The sequence below is a fragment of the Akanthomyces muscarius genome, chromosome 5 (genome assembly GCF_028009165.1).
Source record: "Akanthomyces muscarius strain Ve6 chromosome 5, whole genome shotgun sequence".
NCBI lineage: Eukaryota > Fungi > Ascomycota > Sordariomycetes > Hypocreales > Cordycipitaceae > Akanthomyces > Akanthomyces muscarius.
Genome location: NC_079245.1, coordinates 323799 through 341491, shown reverse-complemented (window position 1 = coordinate 341491; position 17693 = coordinate 323799). Strand labels below are relative to the sequence as shown.

Genomic DNA, 17693 nt, shown 5'->3' with positions numbered 1-17693 from the left:
TACGGGGGTAATTCGCAGGCCAGTGACGGAAGTCTACGCGTTCCGCTCTCGCAATAATTTGAGGTCTACAAACGGAACGCCGGATCAACAGAGTCTCAGATTAAGCTGAAAAGTGTGGCAGTGTAATGTTACTGAGTTCATATAAAATAAAGCTTACGCCCCTTTGGAAAGACATCGTGATCCACGCCATGACCACCACTGCCCAAGCCGAGCAAGCCGAGCAAAGAAAAACGACAATTATACAAACGTGTGCCTGAAAACATATACTAGGCTTTGGAAGCGTTCAAATCTTGGATCGCTGGCGTCCCTCCCTCTCCTCCAGTATCTGCGCCACCCTCGTCCGCGGGCTCCTCCCGTCACAATACCCCAGAAACGGGCTCCCGACTTTATACCCCATCATGTCCACCAGCCGCGGCGGAATCTCCTCAAGCCTCTCCCAGTCCACCGCCAGCTGCTGATTCTCCATCTGCCGCATCCACGACATGCAGTACTGCACCGTCAGCGCCAGCCGCGGGCTCCCGCTGCGGTTCGCCCCGCCGCCGTGCCACAGCGTGCCAAGGAAGTAGACGATGCTGCCCGCGGGCATGACGACGGGCACGGCGGCGCTCCGCGTCGGCAGGCCCGTGCTGTCCCACGCGTGCGAGCCGGGGATGATGACGGTCGCGCCGTTGGTGGCGGTGTACTCGTCGAGAGCGACCATGACGGCCTGGGGCTTCGAGTTAGCTGGTGACACGAAAACAAAGTCGTGTAGGTACAAGGCTGGGACTTGCCGTTCCGTAGGGAGGGTGCGGGCGCGGGATCCTGATGTAGGCGTCGTCGTGGTGCAGCGCCTGCGCCTCCTCGTTGGGCTGGATGTTGATGCTGTGAAAGGCCGTCATCAGGAACCCGTCGTCGAGAAAGTAGTCGTTGAGCGCGAGCACGTCCGGTTGAAGCGGAAACTTGTCAAACACGCGCGACTTGTTGAGAAGCGCGTAGATGCGGTTCGTTCGGTAGCCCTCAAAGGAGTTGCGGCCGCCAGCACTCGCCGGCCCAGGCGTGGGCTCCTGCCCGAGACGGTGAAGTTCTTGCTTGGCCTCGTCGATTTCCGCCTGGCTGAATGCGTTGGGGATAATCACGTAGCCGTGCTCCAGAGTGTGCTCGATGAGGGGGCCGACCTTTTTCAGGGCCTCCTCTCGCTTATACGAGCTGCTCATCGTTGCGTGTTTCCAAGATCGTTTCTATATGTTGTATGAAACGGATGCACTTTCTTCAGAGAGAAGAGATGTTCTCAGACAGAAATGCAGCGAGGGCTGATGTGCCAGTGCTATGTTGAGACATGTTGAGACCGCAATGTGCGGCTGAGGTGTAGTCCAACAGCCCTACTTGATTTACCCTCGGCACAGCCCGAGTCGTTGCCACGCCTGATGAAATGGGTCGATCGCGTAATCGTGTTGCAATTGCGGGGGTATTGCTCCTGGGTTCGGTATTCGTCCTAAATAGCTGCAGCCTGCATTAGTGCCCGCCAGCCACTGCGGCTATATGCCGGGGTTATGAGGTAGCTTCATGTCGCAGTCACGGCACACAGCTGACAGGTTGCTTGAATTTTGGATTAACGCATAAGGCACGGACAGGACAGCACCAGCAGAACCTTCCCTATTGACCCTGCGTCTCGGAGTGATGCATGCTATAACAAAACAGCCGTCCCAGGCTGAACCCTATTCCCTCTTTTATCGCGGCAAAATTATTACACTGATCTAGTACATTGAATCAATTAAATTCCCAGGTTGAACTCGACGCCGACATCAATATCGCGGGCTGTAAAGTGTTAGTGGCAAGATAAAAAAAGGGCATTGTGCTACTCACCGAGCTTGACAACCTTGGACAGCTGGACCGACTTCTCAGCAGCGTTCTGGAGATCGTCAATGGAGAAGATCTTCATGCCAGACTCGTTGATGATCTTGTGCGCCTCCTCGTTGTTGGTACCCTGAAGACGGGCGATGATGGGGATCTTGAGGTCAAGCGCCTCAACGGTGTTGATGAGACCCGTGGCGATGTGGTCGCAGCGGACGATGCCACCGAAAATGTTGACAAAAATGGCAGTGACCTTGGGGTCGCTGGTGATGAGCTCGAAAGCCTCACGGATGGCCTGGGGAGTGGCACCACCGCCGACGTCGAGGAAGTTGGCGGGCTGGCCGCCGTTCAGCTTGATAATGTCCATGGTGGCCATGGCAAGACCGGCACCGTTGACGAGGCAGCCAATGTCGCCGTCGAGCTTGATGAAGTTCAGGCCGCTCTTGGCAGCGCGGACCTCGTCGGCGTCCTCCTGGGTAGGGTCGCGCATCTCGAAAACCTCCTTCTGGCGGAAGTCGGCGTTGTCGTCGAAGCCAAACTTGGCGTCCATGCACAGGACCTGGTGGTCAGAGGTCTCGGAGAGGGGGTTGATCTCAATCTGAGTGGCGTCCTTCTCGCGGAAGATTTTGTAGAGCTTCTGGATGGTCTCCTTGGCATCCTCGACGCACTGGTCGCTGAAGCCGAGCTTGGTGGCGATGTCGCGGGCCATCTCGTCGGTGACGCCCTTGTTGATATCGACGTAGGTGGTGGTGATGGCATCGGGGCTCTCCTTGGCGACGGTCTCAATGTCCATGCCGCCCTGGGAGGAGGAGACGATGACGGGAGTCTGCGAGGCACGGTCCATGAGGATGGCGAGGTAGAACTCGCGACGGGCAAACTTGCGCTCGCAAATGTAGACGGCGCTGCAGAGACGGCCGTCGGCGCCAGTCTGCTTGGTGATGAGCTTGTGGCCAATCATCTGCTGGGCGAACATCTCGGCCTCGTGGGCAGAGTAGATGACACGAACACCACCCTTGAGGCCGTTGTCAAAGGTTCCCTTGCCACGGCCACCAGCGAGGACCTGGGCCTTGATGACCATGTCCTCGCCGCCAATCTTGTTGGCGACAGCCTTGGCCTCCTCAGCGGTGTGGGCGACGGAACCCTGGGGGACACCGACACCATACTATTGCATTGTAAGTTTCACATATCGGGGGAGCCAGCGTCCGGTCGTCCGAAGGGGTCAGGTTTTCTTTACCTTTCTCAGGAGGTCGGCGGAAAGGTACTCGTGGATGCTGAGAGCTCTGCGTTGTTGAGCAGCGCCGGGGAGTCTGACGATAGGGGAGGCCTGGAGCTGTGGTTGATGTCAGCACGATGCGGAAGCTGCGGGAGCTTGTTGCCCATGAGCTAGAAAAAAATAGGGTGAGTTGGCTGCGTACCTTGGTAGCTCTGGCGACCGAAGCGAACGCGCGGCTGCGAAACATTGTGAAGAGATGGCGTAGGCCAATTGGAGGAAACAGGGACAAGAAAAAAAAAGAACAGGAGTCGATCGCGAGTGTCGCGAACGGGGAGCTCTGACAAGGATAAAAAAGATGGGAGGGTGTGTCTGGCCTTGGGATGCAAGCTTAACTAGAATCGCGATTTCTGGACAGGAGTTTGACTGTTTGACCTCCCGAGTTTCGCCGACTGGTGGACGCGGAAAAACGTTGCGCCCGCAGCCAACCCACTCTAGCAAAACCGCCCTGTCGCACGTTGAGCAACGGGGGAGCCTCATTCACCACGAATCCACTTGGAAAAGGGCTATCTCGTAATTGTTTCATTTGCAGGATATCTGGCGACTGCCATGAGTCGCTAGTCCTGGACTGTGCGGCTCGCAGCTGCTACGACTATTCTCCCTTTTCCGTTTGTCAGTACAATCGCAGCACTCTCATGGACCCATACACCATCGCATCAAACTTTCAGACAAAGGAAAAAACACAAAGAAAATAAAAAAAATCAACACTGAATGTATTCGGTACTCGTCCTCCATTGCCATCGCAGAGGCAGCAAATCACACCAGTCTGCAGAGCTTGGCACCAACAAGAGCGACGCCGGCCCTCGTCGCAGCAATGAAAGTTGCCCTGGTTGCAGTTAGCGTTGCCCAACTTCATCTTCACACAGCTACGAGCTCATAGACGTACTCGGGATACTTTCTATTACGCCATGCCAACTGGGTGTCCGAGATGGATGCACATAGTGTGCTAAGCATCACGATACCCATTTTGTCATGTTTGCCTGCTCTGCTGAGTGCGAGGATAGAAATGCCAATGGCCAAGTCTCTACTTCCGATGAGCATCGCAACTGCTTCCCGATTATCATTGCGGATCATAGCCGCAGCGGCACCTTGGCTTTTCTCATCCTCGCTGGCAGACCTGAGGGCAACGGTAAAAAATCCGCCCGTCATCTCCGGCTTAAAGGTGCACGCAAGGCCAAAGGCAACCAAGCAGGCAGCAAAGACTCGGCCAAGATTGAGCCACGTAGACAGAGAGCCAGACATTGTCATGTATGCAGTCGTTGATGAACTGTTGGTGTCTGGTTTTGAGCCGCCGCCTTGGAGCTGTCGTTCGCTTTAAGTAGCTCCCGTCTGACGCCCTGTGTAACCATGGCCAAATAACTTCGGCCCCGTCACCTCTTCAAAGCGCCTGTCAAACACGGCGTGAAGGCAATTACGTGGCGCCTCAAAGTGCCTTTGTATACAGCCGGCGCCAGGGCATTCTGCACTGACGGGTGCAAATTCATTAGATGCCCCAAGCACCAAGGACACCGCCGTGTACCTGACCACCGGCCTTCTCCACATGCCTTTGTAGCTTCTTGATTCTCTGAACAAGCAAACCGACAGACAATGGGCCTATAATAGTACAAAGCACAATGGCCCAGGTAACGCACAGAAATAATTTCGAGTTGGAGCCCGTGTCAGACCCATTTGTAAATATACCTTCGCTCTCGGCAATAGACGAGATCAAAAAGCCAATCTCCCCGCGCGCCATCATGGCGCAGCCTAGGATGGAGGCTGGATAGATCGACCGCGGTTTGACACCCGATGGCGCTGCATTTTTGTTCGTTCGTTTAATCTTGTTGGAGCGCGACAGTGCTTGGCTAGTATTCGAGCCGTCGTGACCACTTGCATGAGAGGCTCGGCCTGTAGCAGCGGTCGCTGAGGTGTCAGACTCTGCGACAGCTTTCGCTGGTGTTTTGCGTTTTTCCACAGACAATTCCTTGCCATCCCTTTTGAAAGGGGTTCCCTTCAGGCGTTTCAGCTTCTCGGGTAGCCGGAGGAGCCAGACACCACAGAGGAGCTTCCCAAGCATCATCAATACAGTGTAGACCAGTCCTTTCCAGACGATCTCTCCTGCAAACATCTCGGTGATTGGTATTGAAAAGCCGATGGAAGCCTAATGGCTGTGAATAAGTGTTTGAGCCTTGTGGTCGCGGGGTATACTCACGAAGAAAAACGGTCTTAGCACTCGGTTCACTGCTACAGAATAAATACTTTCGTATGTGGCAAGACCAGACACATCGACTGGTGAGCCATCTGTACTGATTGGGTCTGCTGCAGCGCTTGGAGTATTGTTGGATGCTTGCTCGTCTGGGAACTGGGCATGAGGGACTTGCGTATCCCACCAACTAATTGATGCCCCGGCTATGTACGCTGTGAACAGATTGGATGTGCCAGCATAGCTGGCAGCAGTAACATAGCCCAGTAGGACCAGGGTGTGAAGTATGAATGGCGCATGGCGGGACAGCAGCCATCTGTTTAGATACCCACGTGGGCATTTTTCTCGACGCGCGTTGAGCCATTTCGTTGCTGGCAAAGCACCAAGAATGCAGATGACAGGCGCGACCACGGCAAATCCGAGTGAGACCAGCAGCGGCCGTACAACAACGATTGCGTCGAAAGAAGAGCTGTGCTGGCCGAGGTTGGATATGATTTGGACCATGACGAGCCCAATCACATCATCCATCATCGCAGCACTTGACAGAACCACACCGAGCCTGGACTGTACCAAGCCGCTCGTGCTCAGCACAGTAAAGGTAGTCCCCAGACTGGTCGAGCATAGCGCAGCGCCAGCAGCAAAGCATTGCAACGGCGTGGCATCAAAGATGTATTGAAGAATGAAGGAGAGACCAATGGGCAGGCAGATTCCTGTTGCCGCCACACCAAGGGACAGAGAGATGCTGGCCTTGAGAGCGGGCAGTGAAGTGGACAGACCGCCTGTTTCCGTTAGCGACAATGCACAGCAACGAGAAGGAGACTAACCTTCATAGACTAGCAGCAATAGCCCGAGGTATCCGAACTGAACAATGATCTGCTCGGCATGTGTGCCTAGCCAGTTGGCGCCCGGCGTACCCCATGCAACGCCAATGAAGACCTGCCCCAAAAGGCCGCAGTAGACAGCCTTGTCTAGCAAGAAATTGATGACATTGAGCAGCAGGAGAAAAGACGATTGGATGAGAATGATTGCGATCTCAGGTTCGTGATACGGAGTGGAAGCCAAGCGTGTCGACGACATGCTTTCCGCTGTTTTGGCTGTTGGTGAATAGTTGAAGCTGATGCTTGCTATTCTGTCGGTGGACAATGTTCGCTCCGCTTTTTTTGCAAGGCATGATTGAGGTCTTCAGCGTCTCAAAATCCTTTGAATTTTGATGGGCGAGGTTTGAGAAAAGTGTAGAAGATTCAAACAACTAACATGGGAGGTTAAGCTTTTCTAAAATAAACTTTTTTTTTTCTACGTGGAACATGAAGGTTGTGATCGCACTATTCGAACGTACTCCAGACGACTAGAATCGCCGCGCTGGCTTCACGGAAGACCGACACGCTAACTAATCACTTTCATCTTCATCTTATTTACATTGTCGATCAAGGCAGCACCCAATCTTACCGAAGGACATAGTAGTCTACCATTACTTTATTGAATATGGTTTTGAGACAGCGCCAGCGAGTTTCCCAGCGCGTGCCGAAGGCCTGTCAAGGTAACATGCTTCGAAAGAGTACAATTCATCGGAGACGGCCGCTAATCTCGGCCAGAGTGCACCCGTCGCAAGGTCCGCTGTGACAAGACAGTGCCGTGCTCCAGATGCCGCCGACTAAAAAAGACATGCTCACGCGAAGATGTCTTGACTACAAAAGTAGCAGCACGGAATGTCCGCACTGGAGACGAGGCTACGTTTTTGCGCCGGCTTCGGAGGATTTTGGCCGACGATGGCAGCACAGAAGAGGCGCAAGCTTTGGTCGAGAAGCGTCTCTATGAAGTCGCCGAAGGAGCTGTCCAGGATGCGTCAGGGGAAACTGAAGAGGCGGCGTTGAAAGAAGCTCCCCCAGACGCTTCACTGGCTGTGCGGACCTTGGAATCGCTGGTTTGGTCGCGCCAGAGCACGTCGTGCTACCCTCATCGCAGCGGGTGCCGCTGTGCACAGCATCGAGGGTACGCCGAGCTCGCGTCGATAAACTGCGACATGACTAGTCCAATGATACAGTGGACTTCTGTGTATGTAGATCCTGCACTCTACTTGACCACTGCCAACGCTCGCAAAGTGGTCGAATTCCACATCGAGCACTTGTGGTGGCATCACAACGCGCTGCACGCGACTACATTTCTCAATCAGTGCAGCATCTTTTGGGGTACCGGCCAAGTCACCCACCGAATGTGGTTGGCACTCTATTTGTCCATCATCAGTGTTAGTGCTGTCGCAGGACGTAGCCCGCCATGCTAATGCTTTCTAGTCGACGTTGTGGACACTCGTGAATAGCCGTACGCACCGCCGCCGGGTGAACATAGGTGAGTACCAGAGCTCGTATACGATCAATCAGTTGCTTAATCTCCGAACCCCCAGATTTCAACGAAAACGTAATTGCCAAGCAGTTCAAAGAGCTTCTAAGAACATTGTACACAGAAGACTTTATGTCCGATCCCTCCAGTACGTTGAGCAGGTGAAGATAAAATGCGGGGATACCAATTGATAGACATAGTGTACTCGATTCAGGCTATTGCCATATCTACGAGATATGCGCATAACATCGGTTTCAGCGATTCCATCACAAACTTGCTTGCTTCAGCGGTCGGACTCGCTCAGGCCATGGGGCTACACCGCATCAAGAGTGGTGAAGCGGACGATCAACAGTCAATCGTCACTCCACACGAGCCAATCGAGTTTGAGAATGGAAAGAGGCTATGGTGGCAGCTGGTTGTTCAGGATTATTTCGCCATCCCGTTTACAGAAAGTTACTGTGAGTAGACTGCATTGAGCTACGCGACCGCGACTGACAGGACCTAAGTGATTAGTCGAAAGCACTTTACAACCCCGATCCCGATTAATTGCAATGATGATATGCTAGAGCTGGCCGAAGATATCATCACTTTGTGTACTTATACACGCTGCATATCTCAAGAATGCTTGTTGATGCCACAAGTGCTTGATGATTTTCTGGCCAGTGGAACCGACCGTCAGCGCGTATACTGTCGTGTGTCAGAGATGGGACGGCGCATGAAAGCTCTCATATCCTCCTTCCCAAAACAATTACTTCGAGAGAGCAACGATTCAAGTGATTCAGATATTGTTTGGCTGCCGACCGCTCGTCGAACGCTAGCCATCTCTGTTGCCGACAAGGTTGTCATGCTGCATCGCCCGTTTCTTCTACAGGCATTTAGGACGTCGGCGCTCCCCGACGTAAAGCAGACCTGCCTTTCCGCGGCGGTGACTATCCTTCTCGAGCATGGGAATGCAACTTCAACATCCGAGGAAACGCCCTCTGTCTGGACACAGTCTGCCTTCTGCACTACTGCCACCGTCGTTCTCGGACTGGAGCTGCTCTACGGCCAGACGGGCCCTGATTCCAAGCACGATGGATATCTTACTATCCTGAGAGATGCGTCGGAGCGCTTGGAGAAGCGGCGCTGTGATATGATGGCGATAAAGTGTGGTAGGCTCATACATGCTTTTCTGGAAGCGCACGATGATCTCGCTGTGTCTGAGCAGCTCACCCCTGGGCGCGAGCGTGTACATCTCGCGGACAACATCATCCGCGATCACCGACTCATGTCCCAGGTTGTCTCTGTGGAAGCTACAGAGGCTGATCTCAAGTCCGACGGATTATCGTCGAATTGGATGCTCTACAACGATATCTCCCTGGGGCCGGAGCAGTTTGCTTTCGACTTTGATGCTTGGTACAATCAAATATTTACCTGATCAGATTAAATACAGTGCATATCCAACTTGGCGTCCTTCATGCCATCTCTTTCAAGGTGCAGCGATCAGAGCCACTGTCTCCGAGCTTCCAATTTCCCGACCGTCAGCGTCCAAGGCGATGGCTCGGATGTTGGAGACCGCATCGCTTTCTGATACCAGTGTGATGCTCAGACCTGTTTCAAAACCAGTTTTCTCCGCAACGTGCTGGTTCTCGCGCAGCCCTTTGCTGTTTGCACTTTGCACATCCCACAAGAAGCGCCAGTGCTTTGCTCGGGTGTCGCCATTCCAGCTCACGTGCAGCTGCACCTGGTTTCCGGTTCTTTCAGCGATGAGTGCCGGTGTCTCTGGCGAGAAGCCCGTCCAGTGGTAGCGAAAGCCCCGGTAGCTCTGCACGTGCTCGGTTAGCTCGCCACTGTCGAGATGGGCGTGGAAAGTAATGGTGCCGTTGGGCAGATACTCTGTAATCTGGCCCTCTGAGCCCCAGTTAATAAACACGTTTCCGTTGGCCAGTGTCTGCAGCGAGCCCTGTGATGTGGTAAGAATAGCATTGCTGGGCGGATGGAACGCCTGCACGAGGCTCGCCTTCTTGGCCTCGTGATCGATGGTGATGTATTTGCCGCGCGAGTACGGGTACGTCGTGATGTTGGATCCATTGCCCGTGGCTTCGGACCCGTAAAAAGAATTGTCGAACAGGGAGAGATGGGTGAAAGTCTCGTTTGTGCCGGGCATGTAGCGAGCGTGGTGTTGATACCCGAACTCGACGTCGTTGCCAAGCTCAAAGTCACTGTGGTTGCCGCCAAGCTGCCATATGATGCTTCCATCTGTGCTGTTGATCTTGTAGACGGTAGATACATGTCTCCCAGACAGTAAATAATGGCCATCTGCGCCCTTTTCGATGGAATTGATGTGGAAATAGTCCCAGGCGACGGAGCTATTTACTCCGTTACCGGCTTGCCCTTCCAATAGCGGAAGGATTGCATCTACCCACATGTTAGTGCAAGGCAGCGATGAATGGCCATTGGGTCTAACCTTTTGGCGAAACATGGTCTAGGCTATGCCATTCAAAGAGGACTTTTCCTGTCTCGATATCCAGATCTGAAAAAAATAAAAAAAAATATTAGCATTGAGTTTGGGAGTGCTTTGAATATGCGGACCTTGGAAAATTGCGTCGACAATCCAAACATGGTCATTGCCACCACCATATGCAGAGAGGTTCCGGGGCACTGGCTGCCAAATCTGGATCAGAGCGGACTTTCCATCGTCATTGATGATGAACTCATGCTTGTCGCTGATGTAGTGGCGGCCAGCGCGGAGCTCCCGCACCGTTTCGTAGTGATTGTCTAGAATGGTGTGGTGGCCCAGTCCATGGGCGTGGGGGCCATCGTGCAAGCCTTCAAAGGCAAACAAGACGTCATTTCCATTGTACGTCCCCTTTTGGAAATTGGCATTCCAGCCGCTATAATATCCAAATCCAGACCATACGAGATCACCAGAGCTAGTCAGAATGTAGTTGCCAGGCTGGATCGGCTTCTCCTGGAGCGATTTTGGCGCAGGGCTTTCTCCTGTAAATGGAGAGATGAAGATGTACCCGTCGCTGCAGCTTGATCCGGGGCAGGGAATAGTGATGTTTAGTTTTGGTGGAGCTAGATCAGGCCGGCTCTTGTACGTAAAGTCTGCACCTGCAAATGCAAGACCACTCAAGAGCAGGGACACTGGTGATAACTTCATGGCGCATATGGATCTGCGGGCAACAGGGCATGCCTTTATCTACAGAGCGAGTAGTTCGCAAGGGAAAATCGAGACTATATATAGTAGGAAGTAGGCTATAAAGGATTTAAGGCAAGTCGATCTGGCCCTTACGTGGTCTAAGGCCATGTATAACGCCTTAAGACCGATTTAGCAAGCGATGTGCCGTCTCACGGACGCCGCGGGCGAGTTTTGCAACTCACCCGCTCTAGTGATACTGCCCATGACATATTCGCCACTTTGGACCACTTGCCCAGCCAATGACATGCGTCCAAGCTTGCGAGAGCTTTGATTCCTTTTACGCAAATTTCCAGCTCTTGTGGTCAATCTTACTGAAGAGTGCAAAGATTCGCCATTGTTGGAATGATGGTAGGCGGACCTGGCCGAGCTCCGCTAGATGGTCTGGCCTCGGTCGCGGACTTGCATTGAGTTCCCCCACGACGATTTCCACTACAATGGATCACGATGGATAAGAATGGGTATAATCTTATTTCTTTTCTATAGTTTGATGCAGCAAAACAACGTCTGGGGCCGGGTGGCGACCGGCGCCAATCTCTCACCTCGTCATCGGCCACCGGCTAGTCTTAATCAGACGCAGTATCATTCTCTCCCCAGTCTCTTGCATGTCACAGAGAAAATCGCCCACAATACTTGCCATGCCTTCTTGTATAGCTCTGCTAGCCTACTCATGCAGGGCAATAATCTTGAAAGGCGCGCCCTCGTCTTTTGCCAGATATGCACTGAGGCCGTTGATCGGGATGACTGTTTCACCAGATTCATGGATGTGCTGCACACTCTGGCGATTTCTAGGGCCATCTTGTGCACTTCTGGCCATGCTAGTCATCAGAGACTCGACTATATTGGACGCCGCGATTTGGCCCTGAACAAAGTCGAAATGTCCCTCCCAGCTCTCCAGCTGTGGAACGGCCCTCATGCGGCGTGAATATTCCAGCAAATTGTTGATGATGTCTGTCTCCGGGCCTCCGTCGCAGATGATGTTAGATGGGCGGTGTATGGTAACTTCAAGCCCGAAGAGCGAGTTGATCTTCTCGAGGAACACCTCGCTCACCCATTTTGTTGCCGTATATCCGTCAGCGCCATCCATGGGTGGTTCGTTCCATACAGGCGACACTTTCTCAATTGCAGCATGCCCCTCCTTCTGCCCGACGCCTGCAGTCGATATGTAGTGGAATGGTATGTAGCTCTGCAGCGCTAAAGCAGCGAGGTATTTTGTCGACTCGACATTGACGAAACTCATCCTTTCGTAGTTTTGCACAAACGACACAATTGCGCCGCAGTATCTCATGGCCTGACAGCGCTGGAACACAGCTGCTTCCTCATCTTCCGACATGCCTAGCCGTGGCTTCGAGAGGTCTCCCTGATAAATGACCATTTTTTTCGTGTGGTGACAGTTTCTCCAGACTTCTGACAGCGACGCAGTGTATCACACGGATCGAGGTGCATTTAATAGGTCGGCTCAGAATCTCCCCGCCAAGACGGCCTGTGGCACCAGGAAGGAGTACCTCTACCGGCTCTCAACGAGGGCGGCGGGTGCCCGTATTTGGGGAGGAACTGCGATTTCTTCTTCCCAAATGATGCTTTGAAGAGAAGTATGCGAACTGATCTTCGCTGCCAAGTTTTTAAGAGATTCGTGCTGAAATAGCTTTGGTACAGAAATGTGCAGGCCCTGCAATGCAGCTAGGGTTGCTACTCTTATGGCGGAAATCGAGTCGCCGCCCAGCGCAAGAAAGCCATCCTCAGCACTAAAAGCCGACCACTTGATGCCGAGAACTTGAGTCCAGATGGACTGCAATGATTTTTCACTTTCTGTTGTTGTATCGCGAATTTCACGTGCCGCTGTAAAGCTTGATAGTCCGTCGCGAGGAAGTAATTGCGAGGCGGCCTGCTGCAGTCGGGCACGATTCACCTTTCCTGAAAAGGTTCGAGGAAGCTGCCGAATGGGAAAATACACAGTCGGGACCATATATGTAGGCCAAAATTCTCGAAGGAGCCTTTCTACAAATCGTATCTCATACCAAAACTTTGGTGAGGATGCGATGTGGATGCCTTATCAGCGCTTCCGGCCACTCATCATGAAGCGTCTGGTGAATGCTAATCACCAGGTAGCATCTCGCGCTTGTTTTATCCTCTTTGTCCGTCTCAGTGTTGAACGCGATCCGCAGCAGTGATCCGTACAAGCACATGCCACGTGCCCGGTCCAGATCCAGATATGTCTTCAAGTCACTCCCATGTAACAGCTCGGGCTGGCCACCAAGAACAGCCTGAACGGCTCCCGTGTCTGTTTGGACGATGTGCGTTCGCAAAATCGGATTCGCGTTGACAACTTCTCCATGCATCCTGAAGTTTGCCCACTGCGCAGTGTCGAGGCAGTTCGTATGTGCTCTGCGCCACAGAGGCAGAAGAGTCGGCGACTGTCTGAGTGATCAGACTTTCTTGAGGCGCAGTACACGGGTATGCATCTTCAATTTTAGAGAGATTGACACAGAGTCGCTCAGCCACCTCGTTAATCACCTTGCTAGCGCCCTGGTCACCCAGTAAGCAAAATGGTAGCATAGCTAGGGGCGTAGCTGTCGTTCATCCCCGGCCTTGATCTTCCGCACCTCTCAAATTAATCTGGTCATCTTGACAGATTTTGTACGCTGAGAAACAATTTCTGAGCGATTCAAGGTTGCGGCACTGATTCCACGAAGCCGCAGCCCTGAGAAAGAATATCATGGGCTTCTGTGACAGGATGTACCTGTGCCTCCTTTCCTACCCGGTTCCTTACGGCTTACATAACTCGCAGCCCGGCAGCTTTCTTTGAATAAATTGATTAGTCCTATTTAGATATAATTTATAGTCTGCAACCCAGATCGTGCAGATTATGCTCACCTCAGAACTCTTTTTTCTGTATCAAGTCCAGCAGGCTCAAACCGGCCCTCAGCATACTCTCGCTCGGGAGGGATCATTCTGCGTTTCTAAGCACCCAGGCGGAATCACATAAAATCCATGGATGCATGTTGCTTGCTGGCAAATTTTCGATGCGCGATTCATCGGCGCATTAATGATCACAGCATCGCAGCCATTATTTCCCCCGGCATATATCCCCAAACAATTTCTAGATCGCGCAACCTCCAGAGCGCTCCCCATCCCGTCGTCTCTTCAATAATCTTGAACAGTTTTCCTACAGCAATATGCTCTGCGGTATGTGTAAGGAGTCTGCCTGCTAGATACAGCGGCTGAATGGCATTGATGAGGCTGGCCCGATGCGGGTTTGTCAGGGAGATGCCGCACACACGCCGAGCATGCCACACTGCTGAGCCCTCTGGCGAAGGCAAGAATTCTTGCCGAGGGCGCATATCCAGCATGATGAGACATGTAGCATGATACACTTGGTTGGACGATATTGCCGGCCAATGCGCAAAGAGAATAGTGGGAAATGTTTGGCCATTATCTTCTGATACCAAGGTTGGCAGCGAGACGTCCTCCCGAGTCTTGAACCAGAACTGAAGCTCTTCCCACAGAGCTTTCCACTGGCTCGCGAATGGCCGGACGTCCTGCTGGTCCGGCTCTTGCAGCTCTGTTGCCCGTGTGTGCCTGTACAGCAAGTCGCAGGCTTTGGCGCAGAGATACACGGCCCAGTTGGCGTGCATGTCGCCATTCTCCAAGCTGCTCTGATAAAATGCGTTGCGCACAAAAACATCCGCATCGGCATTCGTGGTAGCGTGTCCAGGGAGTGGCGGCGCCCAGTTTCGCAGCGCGAGCACAGTGCTCTCCGCGCCGCCAGAAATAATCGCGCCGCAGACCTCCATCCGCGCATAGCACCAGAATACCGCCTGCAAGACGCCGCCGGAAAATCCGTTGACCTGGAAGAGGTCAAACAGCGTCGCGCATCCCTCAATGTGGCGCCGCCAGTTCCTTGGACTGCCCGACATTAGCTCCATGACGGCCAGTATGCACGCCGTCACCAGCATGTTGGAGTCTTTGGCCTGCATGCCTGGCGCGAGAAGGCGGATGGATTCCTGATAGAGCTCCAAGCTGTCGTAATTTTTGTCGGATCCCGTCTTGCGCTCCATCTGTCGGGCTGAGAAGGCGAGAACGGCGTAGAAGAGGGCCGGCGAGCTTTCTGCGATTACCGGCACCCGAATCGCAAAGTGTCTCGCATGGTCAAACTTGTCAAGGTAGGGAGCGCATTCTATGATCCAATTTTTGAGATACTTTATCAGCTGTATTTTCGGTATGCTCACGCGGGTGAAGTCGAAGCCGCGCTTCGGCTCCGGCTGCTCGTTGTCGTCCGTGTCAGCAGCATCTTGATCGGGCGTCGTGCGGATGTTTGTATTTTCGCCTGATGCCCGCGCAAATAATACCCCGCGTAATTCTTCCTGCAGCTCAATGAACCGCGGATTCTTCGAGTATTCGTCAAGGGTGGAGAAGGACTCGGGCGACAAGAATGAAATCTCCTGCGCCGGGCTCGGCTCCAGGGCCGATTCGTCCATTGTAACTCAGCTCGCGTTGTATAAACGTCATTGGTGCCAACAATGCCTTTTGGGCTCCTGGCCGGTGTAAATCATTCGAGCTGGCGACAGTTACGAACCACTTCCCCACGCACATTTCGGCAGATTAATGGTCGAGTCAGGATGAAAAGCCTGGGCAAAAGCCACGTCTTCCAGAAAGGGGAGCCGTAGCCTACGGACCCCCAATTTGGCTTAGCGGCGCTTAAACGCGACTGGTCTGGGCTCGTAACTATTAATTGTTGCAGCATTTTTCTTCCAGTCATGCGCGGTTCAGGTTTTCTGAACTGGGGTTATTTCTGGGGGCGGCAATAAACCTGGGGTATGGAGGAATCCGGGGGTTTTGAGTTTTGCATATATATAGCCCTGTGTCTGGACCGTTGATGATCGGACCGTTTCTCTACTACTACACCAAATACACACAGTAGCACTAGAACCGACCTCTATTTTTGAAGTCACTAGTTATGGAGTCCGCTCACAGGGCCCTTGCAGGCAAGAAGACGCTATGGCAGTCTATTTGCTCGAATCCCAAGGTCGTTTTCATCGCGCTCTTTGCCTCGTGAGTGTTTCTGTCGATTGTTGTCTCCCGTCACCATCACATCGCTGACCTGCGTGTTAGTCTCGGCGGCTTTGAGTATGGCTATCAGCAAGGTGTCTTGGGCCAGTCCCTTGTCATGACACGCTTCACGTCCAATTTCCCTTCGGTTGTCAACTCTTCCTCCGCGACAGGCTGGTTGACTTCCGTGCTCCAGCTCGGAGGTATCCTCGGCTCTCTTTCAGCTGGTATTCTCAGCGAGCTCATTTCCAGAAAGCGCACAATGTTCATTGCTTGCCTGTGGGTGATCCTGGGCAGCTACCTCTACATCGGCGCAAAGGCCGGCGCGCCAGCTCTGCTCTATGCTGGTCGCTTCTTTACCGGTGTCGGCGTCGGGCTCTTCAGCGGTGTTGCACCTTTATACAATGCCGAGCTGTCACTTCCCGAGATGCGAGGCTTTCTCGTATCTTTTTATCAATTTGCGACAATTCTCGGCATCATGCTGTCGTTCTGGATCGGCTACGGCAGCAACTACATCGGCGGTACCGGCGACTCCCAGTCAGACCTGGCATGGAGGCTACCTTCTATTATTCAGGGAATACCTGCAGTCGCTCTGGCTGTTGGCGTCTGGTTCATGCCATACTCTCCTCGGTGGTTGGTCAAAGTCGGACGCGACGAGGAAGCAAAGGCTACCTTGGCGTGGATGAGAAAGTTGCCAATCGATGACAGGCTGGTTCAGGTTGAATTCTTGGAAATTAAAGCGGAGTCGGTATTTGAGAAGAAGGCCTTCGCGAGGGACTTTCCCAAGATGGCCGACGCGAGCCAGAAGAATGCCTTCAAGGAGCAGATTGCGCAGTACATCAACTGTTTTCGGACTCGCGATAACTTCATGCGCATCTCGACCGGCTTTCTGACAATGTTTTGGCAACAATGGAGTGGAATTGACGCCATCATTTACTATGCCACTAATATCTTCCAAAGTCTTGGTCTGACTTCAGGAACAAATGCGCTACTGGCAACTGGTGTCACTGGCGTGGTGTTCATGGCCAGCACGATCCCCGCGATGGTGAGTTCCTTTTTATCATGAGTGGAGATAGTGTGGGGTGACTCATTAGCTAACAATATTCCAGTTTATTATTGACAGAGTTGGGAGAAAGCCAATGTTGATCGCTGGGTCCATAGTCATGGGAATATCCATGGTCATTGTTGGCATCATCGTGGCCAAATTCAGACATGACTGGTCATCGCACGCTGCCGCAGGTTGGGCCGCTGTCGGTATGTGTTGTATATATTCTCTGATTCGTGTTCGAAAGCTGACTGTTCTACAGCCTTGATTTGGGTATACATTGCTGGTTTTGGTGCGACTTGGGGCCCGGTCTCTTGGACTCTCGTCTCCGAAATCTTTCCGCTCTCCATTCGAGCAAAGGGAACCTCCATTGGCGCCTTCAGCAATTGGCTCAACAACTTCGCCATTGCCTTTTTCGTACCGCCTATGTTGGAGGCCTGGGCCTGGGGCACATACATCTTCTTCGCCGTCTTCCTGGCCGCTGGTATTGTGTGGGTTTGGTTTTGTCTTCCAGAGACCAAGAACGCGACGCTGGAGGAGATGGATCGCGTATTCAAGAGCCACACTGGTGCTAGAGATGCTCAACTCTTATTCGAGGCTCAGCAGGAAGTTGGTCTTACAGCGCTGCTCGAAAACGAGGGCATGGTTCACGACAAGTCTGGCTCCGTAGCTGTAGTCGAGCATGCTTGATCAAAACAGCTGGCGCGTGTACAGTAACTCATTAATGTTAAATGTAGCAACTAAATATCTCGAGCATAAATTATCGTTTATTTTCTTGAAATCAATCACCGCTAATATGACTGAC

General features: G+C 52.8%; 9 protein-coding genes across 9 annotated transcripts; 2 read left to right on the top strand and 7 right to left on the bottom strand.

Annotated features, from left to right (window-relative positions):
- Positions 1–283: 283 nt before the first annotated feature.
- LMH87_009352 (uncharacterized protein) lies at positions 284–1193 on the bottom strand (the record flags this gene model as incomplete). The annotated part of the gene is made up of 2 exons (XM_056196329.1): positions 284–706; positions 771–1193. The coding sequence occupies 2 exons, from the start codon at positions 1191–1193 to the stop codon at positions 284–286; spliced, it is 846 nt and encodes a 281-aa protein (XP_056053490.1).
- Positions 1194–1750: 557 nt separating this feature from the next.
- LMH87_009351 (uncharacterized protein) lies at positions 1751–3290 on the bottom strand (the record flags this gene model as incomplete). Its single annotated transcript, XM_056196328.1, has 4 exons — positions 1751–1794; positions 1843–2992; positions 3065–3160; positions 3246–3290. 4 exons carry the CDS (start codon positions 3288–3290, stop codon positions 1751–1753), a joined length of 1335 nt encoding a protein of 444 aa, XP_056053489.1.
- Positions 3291–3856: 566 nt separating this feature from the next.
- Positions 3857–4348, bottom strand: LMH87_009350 (uncharacterized protein; the record flags this gene model as incomplete). Its single annotated transcript, XM_056196327.1, has 2 exons — positions 3857–3926; positions 3987–4348. The coding sequence occupies 2 exons, from the start codon at positions 4346–4348 to the stop codon at positions 3857–3859; spliced, it is 432 nt and encodes a 143-aa protein (XP_056053488.1).
- Positions 4349–4583: 235 nt separating this feature from the next.
- Positions 4584–6356, bottom strand: LMH87_009349 (uncharacterized protein; the record flags this gene model as incomplete). The annotated part of the gene is made up of 3 exons (XM_056196326.1): positions 4584–5237; positions 5289–6058; positions 6104–6356. The coding sequence occupies 3 exons, from the start codon at positions 6354–6356 to the stop codon at positions 4584–4586; spliced, it is 1677 nt and encodes a 558-aa protein (XP_056053487.1).
- A 405-nt stretch (positions 6357–6761) lies between these two features.
- Positions 6762–9030, top strand: LMH87_009348 (uncharacterized protein; the record flags this gene model as incomplete). Its single annotated transcript, XM_056196325.1, has 9 exons — positions 6762–6816; positions 6872–7268; positions 7321–7331; positions 7379–7521; positions 7568–7622; positions 7678–7761; positions 7814–8071; positions 8120–8206; positions 8396–9030. 9 exons carry the CDS (start codon positions 6762–6764, stop codon positions 9028–9030), a joined length of 1725 nt encoding a protein of 574 aa, XP_056053486.1.
- A 51-nt stretch (positions 9031–9081) lies between these two features.
- LMH87_009347 (uncharacterized protein) lies at positions 9082–10758 on the bottom strand (the record flags this gene model as incomplete). Its single annotated transcript, XM_056196324.1, has 3 exons — positions 9082–10010; positions 10060–10125; positions 10185–10758. 3 exons carry the CDS (start codon positions 10756–10758, stop codon positions 9082–9084), a joined length of 1569 nt encoding a protein of 522 aa, XP_056053485.1.
- Positions 10759–11458: 700 nt separating this feature from the next.
- On the bottom strand, positions 11459–12169 carry LMH87_009346 (uncharacterized protein; the record flags this gene model as incomplete). The annotated part of the gene is made up of 1 exon (XM_056196323.1): positions 11459–12169. One exon carries the CDS (start codon positions 12167–12169, stop codon positions 11459–11461), a length of 711 nt encoding a protein of 236 aa, XP_056053484.1.
- A 1675-nt stretch (positions 12170–13844) lies between these two features.
- On the bottom strand, positions 13845–15272 carry LMH87_009345 (uncharacterized protein; the record flags this gene model as incomplete). The annotated part of the gene is made up of 1 exon (XM_056196322.1): positions 13845–15272. The coding sequence occupies one exon, from the start codon at positions 15270–15272 to the stop codon at positions 13845–13847; it is 1428 nt and encodes a 475-aa protein (XP_056053483.1).
- Positions 15273–15751: 479 nt separating this feature from the next.
- LMH87_009344 (uncharacterized protein) lies at positions 15752–17578 on the top strand (the record flags this gene model as incomplete). Its single annotated transcript, XM_056196321.1, has 4 exons — positions 15752–15846; positions 15907–16888; positions 16953–17097; positions 17151–17578. 4 exons carry the CDS (start codon positions 15752–15754, stop codon positions 17576–17578), a joined length of 1650 nt encoding a protein of 549 aa, XP_056053482.1.
- Positions 17579–17693: the final 115 nt, after the last annotated feature.